Below are 13,930 nucleotides of genomic sequence, written 5' to 3'. Positions count from 1 at the left end.
TAGCCACACTCCCAAGTACTTGTACGAGGGAATCACCAAACCACCACATGTTTTAAGTTGCTATCGCCATCGCTTTGATAGAACGGCAGTGATCTCTTCTCCTCTCGACTTGATTCAAGCTCATTCACTATTGAAGGATCTTATAGACTGTGTTCAGCGTCATTTTGTCAACTCATGCTGACCATTAAGACACAGTATCATGTTTCAGTAACAGTTGACGTTGGAGCAGAGCGACAGGAGAGTGGCCAAACATCTTCAGCCTTCTGAGAAGGTTCCAACAGTCTCTTTATTTTGCCTGACAGGCCTCGATTGTTACGCTATGGTTTCTGATGAGCGGATCGTTTGGTTACTACACCACCCCGCTCTCGACCATGACCTTCCTGTAAACTGAAATCCATTCCCTATGCAAGCACAAATGCACACACACAAATGCACACACAAATGCACACACACACACACACACACACACACACACACACACACACACACACACACACACACACACACACACACACACACACACACACACACACACACACACACACACACACACACACACACACACACACACACACACACACACACATTGGTCTGAGTTGTACTCTGAAGGGCCAAAGAAGAGACCACACACAACTGTCTTGCATCACATTTTCCTGGGGCATTAAACATGAAGTCTGACTCTCTCTGGTGTTCTTAAGGCTGACTCAGAGGCTTGGCACCCTGTTAGGCCCTGCAATGCATGACCGGCTTGTCCAATCTTATTGATGTCAAAAGCCACTACTTGCTCCACCTACAGGAAAGAACTGTCAATAAAGACCGAATTTACCATGCCACAAGCCTATCACCAGTGTTATCCCCCAATCCCCTAGTGTTATCCTCCAATCCCCTAGTGTTATCCCCCAATCCCCGAGTGTTATCCCCCAATCCCCTAGTGTTATCCCCCAATCCCCTAGTGTTATCCTCCAATCCCCTAGTGTTATCCCCCAATCCCCGAGTGATATCCCCCAATCCCCTAGTGTTATCCCCCAATCCCCTAGTGTTATCCTCCAATCCCCTAGTGTTATCCCCCAATCCCCGAGTGTTATCCCCCAATCCCCGAGTGTTATCCCCCAATCACCAGTGTAATCCCCCAATTCCCTAGTGTTATCCCCAATCCCCGAGTGTTATCCCCAATCCCCGAGTGTTATCCCCCAATCCCGAGTGTTATCCCCCAATCCCATAGTGTTATCCCCCAATCCCCTAGTGTTATCCCCCAATCCCCTAGTGTTATCCCCCAAACCCCACCCTGCTCCTTAACCCAGACACCGACCCGCTCCTGAACTCAGACCCCTCCCCTCCCCACCCTACCCCTTAACCCAGACCCAGACCCCAACCCCACCCTACTCCTTAACCCAGACCCCAACCCCACCCTGCTCCTTAACCCAGACCCCAACCCCACCCTACTCCTTAACCCAGACCCCAACCCCACCCTGCCCCTTAACCCAGACCCCAACCCCACCCTGCTCCTTAACCCAGACCCCAACCCCACCCTACTCCTTAACCCAGACCCCAACCCCACCATGTTCCTTAACCTAGACCCCAACCCGCTCCTTAACCCAGACCCCAACCCCACCCTGCTCCTTAACCCAGACCCCAACCCCACCCTGCTCCTTAACGCAGACCCCAACCTCACCCTGCCCCTTAACCCAGACCCCAACTTTACCCTGCCCCTTAACCCAGACCCATTCCAACCTTGTTCACTTACCCACTACTGATAGTATGCTTAAAGGTACCTCTGAGTGTGTGTGTGTGTGTGTGTGTGTGTTTAAGTCGTTACAATTCAAGAAAGAGGAGCAGGCCACTTATCCTACTCTTTTCTATATCCTAGCTACCCCTCCCCTCTTTACACCCTCTCTCTCATGTTCTTTCTCTAGTCAAATCAAATCAAAGTTTATTTGTCACGTGTGCCGAATACAACAGGTGTAGACCTTACAGTGAAATGCTTACTTACTGGCTCTAACCAATAGTGCAAAAAAGGTATTAGGTGAACAATAGGTAAGTAAATAAATAAAACAACAGTAAAAAGACAGGCTATATACAGTAGCGAGGCTATATACAGTAGCAAGGCTACATACAGTAGCGAGGCTACATACAGTAGCGAGGCTATAAAAGTAGCGAGGCTATAAAAGTAGCGAGGCTACATACAGTAGCGAGGCTATATACAGTAGCGAGGCTATATACAGTAGTGAGGCTACATACAGTAGCGAGGCTATAAAAGTAGCGAGACTACATACAGTAGCGAGGCTATAAAAGTAGCGAGGCTACATACAGTAGCGAGGCTATAAAAGTAGCGAGACTATAAAAGTAGCAAGACTACATACAGTAGCGAGGCTATAAAAGTAGCGAGGCTATATACAGTAGCGAGGCTATAAAAGTAGCGAGGCTACATACAGTAGCGAGGCTATAAAAGTAGCGAGGCTACATACAGTAGCGAGGCTATAAAAGTAGCGAGGCTATATACAGTAGCGAGGCTATAAAAGTAGCGAGGCTATAAAAGTAGCGAGGCTACATACAGTAGCGAGGCTATAAAGTAGCGAGGCTATAAAAGTAGCGAGGCTATAAAAGTAGCGAGGCTACATACAGTAGCGAGGCTATAAAAGTAGCGAGGCTACATACAGTAGCGAGGCTATAAAAGTAGCGAGGCTATAAAAGTAGCGAGGCTACATACAGTAGCGAGGCTATATACAGTAGCGAGGCTATAAAAGTAGCGAGGCTACATACAGTAGCGAGGCTATAAAAGTAGCGAGGCTACATACAGACACCAGTTAGTCAGGGTGATTGAGGTAGTATGTACTACAAGTCTCTGGTTTGTTTCTACCAACCAGGCCCTTCCTCATTGTAGTGTGTCATGCTGCAGGAATTCCTGAAGTAGGCCTTTTAAATGGAGATCTGGTGTGTTTGTTATTGGAAAACATTTAGAGTGTTGATCCGTTTTTTCAGTCTTTTCATTTGTAAATGAGGCTAGAGAACCACCTGTTTCTAAAGATCACCCGGAGAACACGGGGTGGTTGCTGTGGACTCCAGAGAGGAGCTGTGACTTGAGTTTGTCAGTACATATGTGCATCCCAAATCACACTCTATTCCCTATATTGTGCACTGCTTTGGTCCAGAGGGCCCTGGTCAAAGTAGTGCACTACATAGGGAATAGGGTGTTATTTGTGTTTTATCCTATGTGTTACAATACTGAGGAAAAGGATAAGAAGGTGTTAGGTGGGATTTATGCATCTTAACCACCCTATAGGATGATATGCTGTCAATGCCAGTGGAGGCTGCTGAGGGGAGGACATCTCATAATAATGTCTGGAACGGTGCTAATGGAATGGTATCAAACACATGGAAACCATAGAAACCATGTGTTTCATACCATTCCACTGATTCCACTACAGCCATTACCACCAGCCTGTCCTCCCCAATTAAGTTGCCACCAACCTCATGTGGTCAATGCGCTTAATGAACTGTAGCGTTTGTGGACAAGGAACTGTCACAGATTAATAGTATATTAGCCTTAAACCCAAATCTGATTCCCACCCCCCACTAATTGGTGTTTTGACCAATCAGATCAGCTCTTTTGCCAATAAATAGGCAAAAGATCAGAATTGGGCTGCCTGTGTCAACGCAGCCTTTATACACCGTATCGACTGTATGTTTGAATACTGACCATTCCTATTGGAGGAATGAATGTTATCAAAGTGGGGTTTGGAATTGTTTGTTTGCTTATGCACAGAGAGAGAGAGAGACACAAACACACAGAGATACACGGAGAGAGAGAGAAACACACACACACAGAGATACACGGAGAGAGAGAGAGACACAGAGAGAGAGAGAGAGAGAGACGCACAGAGAGAGAGAGAGAGAGACGCACACAGAGAGAGGCACAGAAAGAGAGAGAGACACACACACAGAGATACACGGAGAGAGAGAGACACACACACACACACACACACACACACAGAGATACATGGAGACAGAGAGACACACACAGAGAGAGACACAGAAAGAGAGACACACACACACACACACACAGAGATACACAAAGAGAGAGAGAGACACACACACACACACACACAGATACACAGAGAGAGACACACACAGAGAGAGAGAGACGCACACATACAGAGATACACGGAGAGAGAGAGACACACACAGAGAGAGAGACACACACACAGAGATACACGGAGAGAGAGAGACACACACACAGAGATACAGAGAGAGAGAGAGAGACACACACACAGAGAGACACAGAGAGAGAGAGAGAGAGAGAGAGAGAGAGACGCACACAGAGAGAGAGACACACACACAGAGATACACGGAGAGAGAGAGAGACACACACACAGAGATACATGGAGAGAGAGAAACACACAGATTCAGAGAAACACACAGATTGAGAGACACACTCACAGAGAGACACAGAGAGAGAAAGAGAGAGACACACACAGAGAGAGAGAGATACACACAGAGTGTGTATGTGACTGACCTCAATATGTGACTGACCTCAATATGTGACTGATCTCAGTATGTGACTGATCTCAATATGTGACTGACCTCAATATGTGACTGACCTCAATATGTGACTGATCTCAGTATGTGACTGATCTCAATATGTGACTGACCTCAATATGTGACTGACCTCAATATGTGACTGATCTCAATATGTGACTGACCTCAATTATTTCCCCCCCCACCTTTATTTAACCAGGTAGGCTAGTTGAGAACACCTTTATTTAACCAGGTAGGCTAGTTGAGAACACCTTTATTTAACCAGGTAGGCTATTTGAGAACAAGTTCTCATTTGCAACTGCAACCTGGCCAAGATAAAGCATAGAAATTCGACACATACAACAACACAGAGTTACACATGGAATAAACAAAACATAGTCAATAATACAGTAGAACAAAAGAAAACAAAAAGTCTATGTACAGTGAGTGCAAATGAGGTAAGATAAGGGAGTTAAGGCAATAAATAGGCCTTGGTGGCGAAGTAATTACAATATAGCAATTAAACACTGGAATGGTAGATGTGCAGAAGATGAATGTGCAAGTAGAGATACTGGGGTGCAAAGGAGCAAGATAAATAAATACAGTATGGGGATGGGGGTAGTGTATGGGGCTTCGGTGACAAAATGGATGGCACTGTGATAGACTGCATCCAGTATGTTGAGTAGAGTGTTGGAGGCTATTTTATAGATGACATCACTGAAGTCGAGGATTGGTAGGATGGTCAGTTTTACGAGGGTATGTTTGGTAGCATGAGTGAAGGATGCTTTGTTGCGATATAGGAAGCCAATTCTAGATTTAATGAGGATTTAATGAGGAGATGCTTAATGTGAGTCTGTAAGGAGAGTTTACAGTCTAACCAGACACCTAGGCATTTGCAGTTGTCCACGTATTCTAAGTCAGAGCCGTCCAGAGTAGTGATGCTGGATAAGCGAGCAGGTGCGGGCAGTGATCGGTTGAATAGCATGCATTTAGTTTTACTCACTCTGTCTCGCTCTCGGGCAGCGGCCGTGTCTCCCTCTCGCTCTCCCTCTCGCTCTTCCTCCGAAGAGGAGCACGACCGCGAGGCCGAGTCATCGTCGTCGTCATCCGCATCACGCTCGGGGTTGTATTCCTCACCGTCTTCATCTTCCGAAACGTCCTCCTCTTCGGATTCGCAGTAGTCTTCTTCGTCTTCTTGGTCGACACTGGAGGATATCTGTTCCAGGACCTGAGCCACGCTGAAACAAGGACGAGGTGTCGTAGGCGGAGGGCTCACCCTCGGCCGGGTCGTATTCGTCCTCCTCGTCCTCCTCGTCGTCGTCCTCATCATCGTCCTCATCTTCTTCTCCTTCTTCTCCTTCTTCTTCTTCTTCTTCTTCCTGACAATATTAGTAGCCTCTCTATGGCCGGCTTACAGTGGCCACGTGAATGGGATGAGGCACGCGAATGGAAGAGGCGCGTGGTCGGCCCTGTCTGCTCCTTCGGGCCCTTCGGCCCATCCGGTACGCTTGGCTGGCCTCCCCGTGTGATTGCACCGAGGTCGTGCACTGAGTTCTTGGGGACAAGTGGTGCCAGGGTCACTCTGACCCAGCCCAGACAGTGGTAGGAGGGATACAACATACACCTTGCTAACGATGCCAGGGTCACTCTGACCCCAGCCCCCGGGACAGAGGGGAACAACTCATAACACAGGGCCTACACAGGGCCTGGGTCACTATGACCCGGCCTAGGCAGGGGTAGGAGGGTTACAACATACACCTTCCTAAGGCTGCCAGGGTCACTCTGGCCCACACAGACACGGGGGATCAACTCGTAACGCTGCCCGGGGTCAATCTGACGTCACTATGACCCCGCCCACACAGGGGTAGGAGGGTTACGACATACACCTTGCTAACGCTGCCAGGGTCACTCTGACCCACACAGACACGGGGGATCAACTCGTAACGCTCCCCGGGGTCACTCTGACCCGCCGAGACAACGGGAGGGTTAAATTAGCGTCTAGCCGACAACACGTTGTGTTTTACTGAATACGGGTAGTCAGATTAAATTATGTACATTTTAGCCATAGTCACTTATTGCATTTCTTAATTTCCCTCACCCTCTGGATGTTGAGAATGTTCACTGATCTAAACGTACATGTGAATTGCGATTATGGGGTTGTGAGCTGAGCGTATATGACAGCTTTTCATGTGTGCATGTGTGTACATGTGTGTGTGTGTATGTATGTATGTATGTATGTATGTATGTATGTATGTATGTATGTATGTATGTATGTATGTATGTATGTATGTGTGTGTGTGTGTGTGTGTGTGTGTGTGTGTGTGTGTGTGTGTGTGTGTGTGTGTGTGTGTGTGTGTGTGTGTGTGTGTGTGTGTGTGTGTGTGTGCTCAACTAGAGAATAAACCACCAAACAGAGGCTACATTCTGGTTAAAAAACACAGAAATTAAGAGAAACATAAAGAGCTTTTTCCTGGGAAAAATTGCTAAACTTCTGTGGCCACAGCATTGGTGGTTTCATCACTCGTTGTTGTGCTGCCTGGCTGAAAGTTCTGCTGGTGCCGGGGCCATCGGAGGAAGGCCTGCAGTGCCAAGCTAGGATTGGTAGAGACTTGGTGACACCTCCATTTTCAACATATCCTTTCCCTGCACTTTAATACCGTTTTAATTCAGCTTCAGGACGGTTCTGCCCAACGTATATTTACAGAATTCTCTGATGTTCACCGTAACGGTGAACTCATAATGACACATTACATCATCAATAAGTACATACTGTATGTAGGGACACTTAGTGATGTATGAAGACACTCACCCGGGGGCTTATAACAAATCCTGCTTACAACCCTCCGACGAACCACCAAACAGGAAAAGCGTCAATACAGGACTAAGATTGAATCTTACTTTACAGGCTCTGATGCTTGTCAAACTATCACAGATTGCAAAGGGAAACCCAGCCAAGAGCTGCCAGTGACGCGAACCGACCAGACGAGCGGAATGCCTCTATGCTCGCTTCAAGGCAAGCAACACTCAGAGCATACACAGACCAGCTGGCAAATGTCTTCACTGAGATTTTCAACCTCTCCATGACCCACTTTGTAATACCTACATGTTTCAAGCAGACCACCATAGTGCCCAAGAACACCAAGGTAAGCTGTCTCAATGACTATCGCCACGTAGCAATCACATCTGTAGCCATGAAATGCATTGATAGGCTGGTCATGGCTCACAACAACACCATCATCCCGGAAACCCTAGACCCACTCCAATTAACATACCGCCCCAACAGATCCACAGATGATACAATCTCTATTGCACTCCACACTGCCCTTTCACACCTGGACAAGAGGAACACCTTTTGGAACATGTAAGAATGCTGTTCGTTGACTACAGCTCAACGTTCAACACCATAATGCCTTCCAAGCTCATCACTAAGTCTTCCTTAGAAGGTCATTGTCAGCATGAGACAGCGTTATTCTGTTACACTCAACACTGTTCTCACATCATCAACCAGGCACTACACATGGTGTCATCAACGACCGCGAAGAAGCCAGTGACTACACACACACACACACACACTCCTGGTCCCACTGGCTGTGAAGTCTTGTCTGGTGAATTAATAATTCATGTTAAGACTACAGAGCTGGCTCCTGGCAGCAGAAACCCTAGAGGCAGGCCAAGGCTGACCCCAGGAGCAGCCTGGTAACCCAACACCCGTCACATCGGCTGCACAGGATCCACTAATCTCCCCAGTCTCAGTTACTATGGGCCCAGCGTAGCCCTGTTAACCTGTTGCCAAGTCACTGACAGGTGACAGTGTCAAAACACCCCTGAGCACCTCTGTCACGCTCCTGGCAGCCGAGTGAGACCAGTTGCCTAAAGGCACTGCACCGTTTAGTGCCAATGATAACCGGTGCAGAGTCTCCCAACTGTGTTCTCTACTCTAAGCTCATGAAACTAGAGGCTTATCACCCTCCTGAATGAAGCTCAATGCCCAACACTAAGAAACTTTCCTGCCAAGCGTGTTTGGCACTTTTGCATTGGGGCAATAATTCCAAACCAACTGCATAAATAAAATAAAAAATACAAATAATAAGTATTACTTAGCTTGCTGGCGTGCAGTATGTATCTTGATCACAGCTTTAAGGTTTAGCTGAATATGCAGTCTAAATACAGTGAACACAAACTGGTTTGATATGAATTGGGATCTTATAAATTCCATCCAATGTGTTTCCACTCTACAGCCTTCACTGTATCTGTCTGTATGTATCAACTCATCAGGGGTCTGTTTTGAGGTTGGCGTTAAGACAGCCAAGTCCCCTGTGTTCTGGCCTCTACCCTCCCTCTCCCTCTCTCTTCGGCTGAAAAGATCTGTGATGGACAGATATGGTTACTGTGGTTACCGCACCAATCTGTGCTCCACTGTCCTGGCCTATCGCCCCACTATCTGGGGTCTCTGGACGCTGAGGCCTTTGATGCTCCTGTGTCTGTCCTGTAACAGTACTGGCATGAGTGTGTGTGCAGTTGGACTGCTCAGAGCCTTATCAATGTCAGGAGGCTCTGACAGGCTCTCCACAGACAGAGAGCCTGCTCTGACAGACAGGCCCTGCATGGCCCAGAATCCCCAGTGGTGCCGGTGACAGACTGTTGCGCTGCACATAACCAGAACCAGGCAATACACACAGCATCTGCCCAGCAACAACCTTATTTGAAGGGTCTTTAGTTGTGTGTGCCAGAAGAAGTGAGTGATAGTGAGGTCATGATGGCTTTAGAAGAGGAGGGGATCTGTGAGAGAGAGAGAGAGAGAGAGAGAGTCTCTCGGAGTGTGATGTAATCTGTATAAGGGGGCAGGAAGTTCCCCTCCCCAGGGGAGAGAGCAGGCAGAAGGCCCATCTCTCTCCCTCTGTCTTCTCTTTGTCCCCATCCCTCTCTCTCCCCCTCTCTCCCCTCTTTCTCCCTCTGTCTCCTCTCTCTCACTCCCTCTCTCTCTCTCTCTCTCTCTCTCTCTCTCTCTCTCTCTCTCTCTCCATCTGTCTCCTCTGCCTCCCTCTGCCCTACCCTGCTACACAGCAGCTCTTAATCAACTTTTGATAGTTTTCAAAGCACCCTGTCCACCACAGGCATACACACAGACACACACATGCATGCAACCATGCACACGCACATACACAAACACACAAACACATACACACACACACACACACACACACACACACACACACACACACACACACACACACACACACACACACACACACACACACACACACACACACACACACTCTGGATCACTATATCTGTTTTTCTGTTTCATTTAGATGTTCCACTATGTAGTTGTTTCACTCTGCTCTCTAGCATGACACCTGTATTGATTCATGTTTCTCTCAGAAACACCCCATGATACTGGAAATAACCCAGAGTGATCTAACAGGGACGGAACATATGGAAAATGGGATGCTTTCAATGTCCAAGTTTCCTAAGACATTTCTCTCCCCAAAAAGGGAAAACAATATGACTTCATTCATTGCAGGTGTATTTTTCAACCTTGTAATTTACAGCAAATATTTAAAAAGACACGTGGTCATGTTCACCAGGATCTGGATGCCCACAACTTTGCATTATGTTGACCACACCCACTGGTTGCGTTGTTTGTTTTGTCAATCATGACAGAAGAACGGATTCGATTCTGAGAAGAAAGGAGAGCGCTGGCAGTATGTGTGTATAAGCCATGACACGCTGACACATAAAACCCCAAAGGCTATCAACTGTCTCAACGAACAACGTCACCTATCACATGTATTATTGATAGATGAGGTCAGGCGGAGGAGAAACTACAATCTAGACAGGTCATTATGAAAACCCATAGACAGCATCAGTTAGGCCATGGAATAGTTTAGTTCAACTATTCCTTTATATTCCAGTGAGCAGCGGGACTATGGTTTTATCGGGGGCATTTCCCTTCTATCTTGCCAATCTGATCCTGTTCTGCTTATTCTGGAGCCCCTAACCTATAACACTGTGTCAATGGCCAACATACAACATCCAATATACTCCTCTTTTGTATCCCAACAATGTTCTATGAATGCTCCATTTGTGAAGATCTTCCTCTGTCTCTCTGTCTCTCTCACTGTCTCACTGTCTGTCTGTCTGTCTCTCTCACTGTCTCACTGTCTGTCTCTCTGTCTCTCTCACTGTCTCACTGTCTGTCTGTCTGTCTGTCTGTCTGTCTGTCTGTCTGTCTGTCTGTCTGTCTGTCTGTCTGTCTGTCTGTCTGTCTGTCTTTCTCACTGTCTGTCTGTCTGTCTGTCTGTCTGTCTGTCTGTCTGTCTGTCTGTCTGTCTGTCTGTCTGTCTGTCTGTCTGTCTGTCTGTCTGTCTGTCTGTCTGTCTGTCTGTCTGTCTGTCTGTCTGTCTGTCTGTCTGTCTGTCTGTCTGTCTGTCTGTCTGTCTGTCTGTCTGTCTGTCTGTCTGTCCGTCCGCCCGCCGTCCGTCCGTCTGTGTTCTATCCATCTGACAGGAATGCCAACTGTCCTCACACTAGCTGGGTTGATTCTGGCTCTGTCCATCCCGAGTGCCAGGCTTGAGTCAGCTGAGCTGAGGTTCCTGGGACAGACGGACTTCGTGGTCAACGAGACCACCGTGGTTCGCCTGGTGGTGGAGAGGATCGGAGACCCGGTCAACGTGACCACACTGGTTCTGGTAGGAACAACCTGGTCATACCCAGCCTAAAACCCAAAACAGCAAGCAATGCAGGTGTAGAAGCACGGTGGCTAGGAAAAACTCCCTAGAAAGGCCAAAACCTAGGAAGAAACCTAGAGAGGAACCAGGCTATGTGGGGTGGCCAGTCCTCTTCTGGCTGTGCCGGGTGGAGATTATAACAGAACATGGCCAAGATGTTCAAATGTTCATAAATGACCAGCATGGTCAAATAATAATAATCACAGGCAGAACAGTTGAAACTGGAGAAGCAGCACGGCCAGGTGGACTGGGGACAGCAAGGAGTCAGCATGCCAGGTAGTCCTGAGGCATGGTCCTAGGGCTCAGGTCCTCCGAGAGAGAGAAAGAAAGAGAGAAAGAGAGAATTAGAGAGAGCACACTTAAATTCACACGGGACACCGGATAGGACAGGAGAAGTACTCCAGATATAACAAACTGACCCTAGCCCCCGACACATAAACTACTGCAGCATAAATACTGGAGGCTGAGACAGGAGGGGTCAGGAGACACTGTGGTCCCATCCGATGATATCCCCGGACAGGGCCAAACAGCCCCCACACCACTAGAGGGATATCTTCAACCACTAACTTACCATCCTGAGACAAGGCAGAGTATAGCCCACAAAAATCTCCGTCACGGCACAACCCAAGGGGGGGCGCCAACCCAGACAGGGTGATCACATCAGTGACTCAACCCACTCAAGTGACGCACCCCTCCTAGGGACAGTATGAAAGAGCCCCAGTAAACCAGTGACTCAGCCCCTGTAATAGGGTTAGAGGAAGAGAATCCCAGTGGAAAGAGGGGAACTGGCCAGGCAGAGACAGCAAGGGCGGTTCATTGCTCCAGAGCCTTTCCGTTCACCTTCACACTCCTGGGCCAGACTACACTCAATCATATGACCCACTGAAGAGATGAGACTTCAGTAAAGACTTAAAGGTTGAGACCGAGTTTGCGTCTCTCACATGGGTAGGCAGACCATTCCATAAAAATGGAGTTCTATAGGAGAAAGCCCTGCCTCCAGCTGTTTGATTAGAAATTCTAGGGACAATTAGGAGGCCTGCGTCTTGTGACCGTAGCGTACGTGTAGGTATGTACGGCAGGACCAAATCAGAGAGATAGGTAGGAGCAAGCCCATGTAATGCTTTGTAGGTTAGCAGTAACAGTAAAACCTTGAAATCAGCCCTTGCCTTGACAGGAAGCCAGTGTAGGGAGGCTAGCACTGGAGTACACCTGTGTACTGCTTCTACACCTGCATTGCTTGCTGTTTGGGGTTTTAGGCTTGGTTTCTGTACAGCACTTTGAGATATCAGCTGATGTACGAAGGGCTATATAAATAAATTTGATTTGATTTGATTTGAGTAATATGATCACATTTTTTGGTCCTCGTCAGGATTCTAGCAGCCGTATTTAGCATCACACAGCACTAGGGCAGAACAGTGGAGCATTAGCCTCAACCCCGGTTGTCACCGAAGCTGGTCTGCTCCTGAGTTGTCAAATGCAGGTATCCTTAAGAGGATAAGATAAGTGACCTTTGTACTGTGGGAGGCAGTGTGTGAGATGAAAGGCCTGCAGTACATTGGCAGTAACTGTCACCCACATCAGAACGAATGTGTCAGCTTCCACATGGGAGCCAGTGTCTTCTCCCTCCCCATGGGTGTTTGGCAAACTAGTGGGGCTTTCCCAGGCCTATTATATTCGGCTCTTATATTCTGGCCTGTTTGTGTTTGGGGCTTTCCCAGGCCTATTGAGGCTCCTATATTCTGGCCTGTTTGGGGCTTTCCCAGGCCTATTGAGGCTCCTATATTCTGGCCTGTTTGGGGCTTTCCCAGGCCTATTGAGGATCCTATATTCTGGTCTGTTTGGGGCTTCCCAGGCCTATTAAAGCTCCTATATACTGGCCTGGTTGGGGCTTTCCCAGGCCTATTGAGGCTTTCTTTTGACAGTTCCTTAAATCTCAATACTCTATCCCTAGCAGTTGGCGCAGTTGAGTTGACCCCAGCATTCTATATTTTCATACAGGCTGAGTGTGAGTCAGTCTGTCTTTAAGTGATGTAAGATCAAGTCAAATTATTACAACATCAACTGTCCTTGGTGCTTCTAGTTGGAGGGAGATGACACAGGGGACTTTGAGGCCTCCACGGCTGCAGCCTTCTTGCTGTCGTCAGAGGCCAGTAAGACCATCTTCATCGCTGTAAGGGACGACGAGCTGCCCGAGGCCGACGAGACCTTTGTCTTCAACCTAAGGCTACAGGTAATGGAAAGAGAGTGTGTGTGTGGGTGTGTTTGTGTTTGTATGTGTGAGTGTGTGTGAGGTCATTCAAATTCAGGGGTTATTATGGTTGCTCATGTGTCAATATGTGCGTGTGTGCATTTATATGTGTGTATGTGTTGCAATGCTTATGAGTGTGTCTGAGTGTCTTAATCCCTCACCCTGGTCCAACCACTGCCCCTCACCCTGGTCCAACCACTGCCCCAGGGCCTCCCCATTTCAACACCAGCAGAAAGACTTGAGAGGCCCTGGATTCCCATTGATGTGTATCTATAGGGCTTCTCCAGGGCTGGGCCACAGGGGTTCTCCAGGGCTGGACCACAGGGGTTCACCAGGGCTGGGCCACTGGGCTTTTCCAGGGCTGGACCACCGGGGTTCTCCAGGGCTGGGCCACAGGGGTTCACCAGGGCTGGGCCACAGGGGTTCTCCAGGGCTG

The 13,930-nt window shown here is 48.0% G+C and overlaps 1 protein-coding gene across 1 annotated transcript in view; it reads left to right on the top strand.

The window, feature by feature from the left end:
* Positions 1 to 13,930, top strand: part of LOC109872102 (adhesion G-protein coupled receptor V1) — a 280,286-nt gene that overhangs the window by 10,362 nt on the left and 255,994 nt on the right. The window contains exons 2-3 of the mRNA XM_031817533.1: positions 11,026 to 11,207; positions 13,327 to 13,476. Coding sequence (XP_031673393.1) covers positions 11,028 to 11,207; positions 13,327 to 13,476 — 330 coding nt within the window. The 5' untranslated portion in view covers positions 11,026 to 11,027. The remainder of the gene's footprint in view (positions 1 to 11,025; positions 11,208 to 13,326; positions 13,477 to 13,930) is intronic.

This window comes from Oncorhynchus kisutch, linkage group LG3 (genome assembly GCF_002021735.2).
Source record: "Oncorhynchus kisutch isolate 150728-3 linkage group LG3, Okis_V2, whole genome shotgun sequence".
Classification (NCBI taxonomy): domain Eukaryota; kingdom Metazoa; phylum Chordata; class Actinopteri; order Salmoniformes; family Salmonidae; genus Oncorhynchus; species Oncorhynchus kisutch.
Note: the sequence above shows the minus strand (reverse complement) of the source record. Positions and strands in the feature narration are given on the sequence as shown.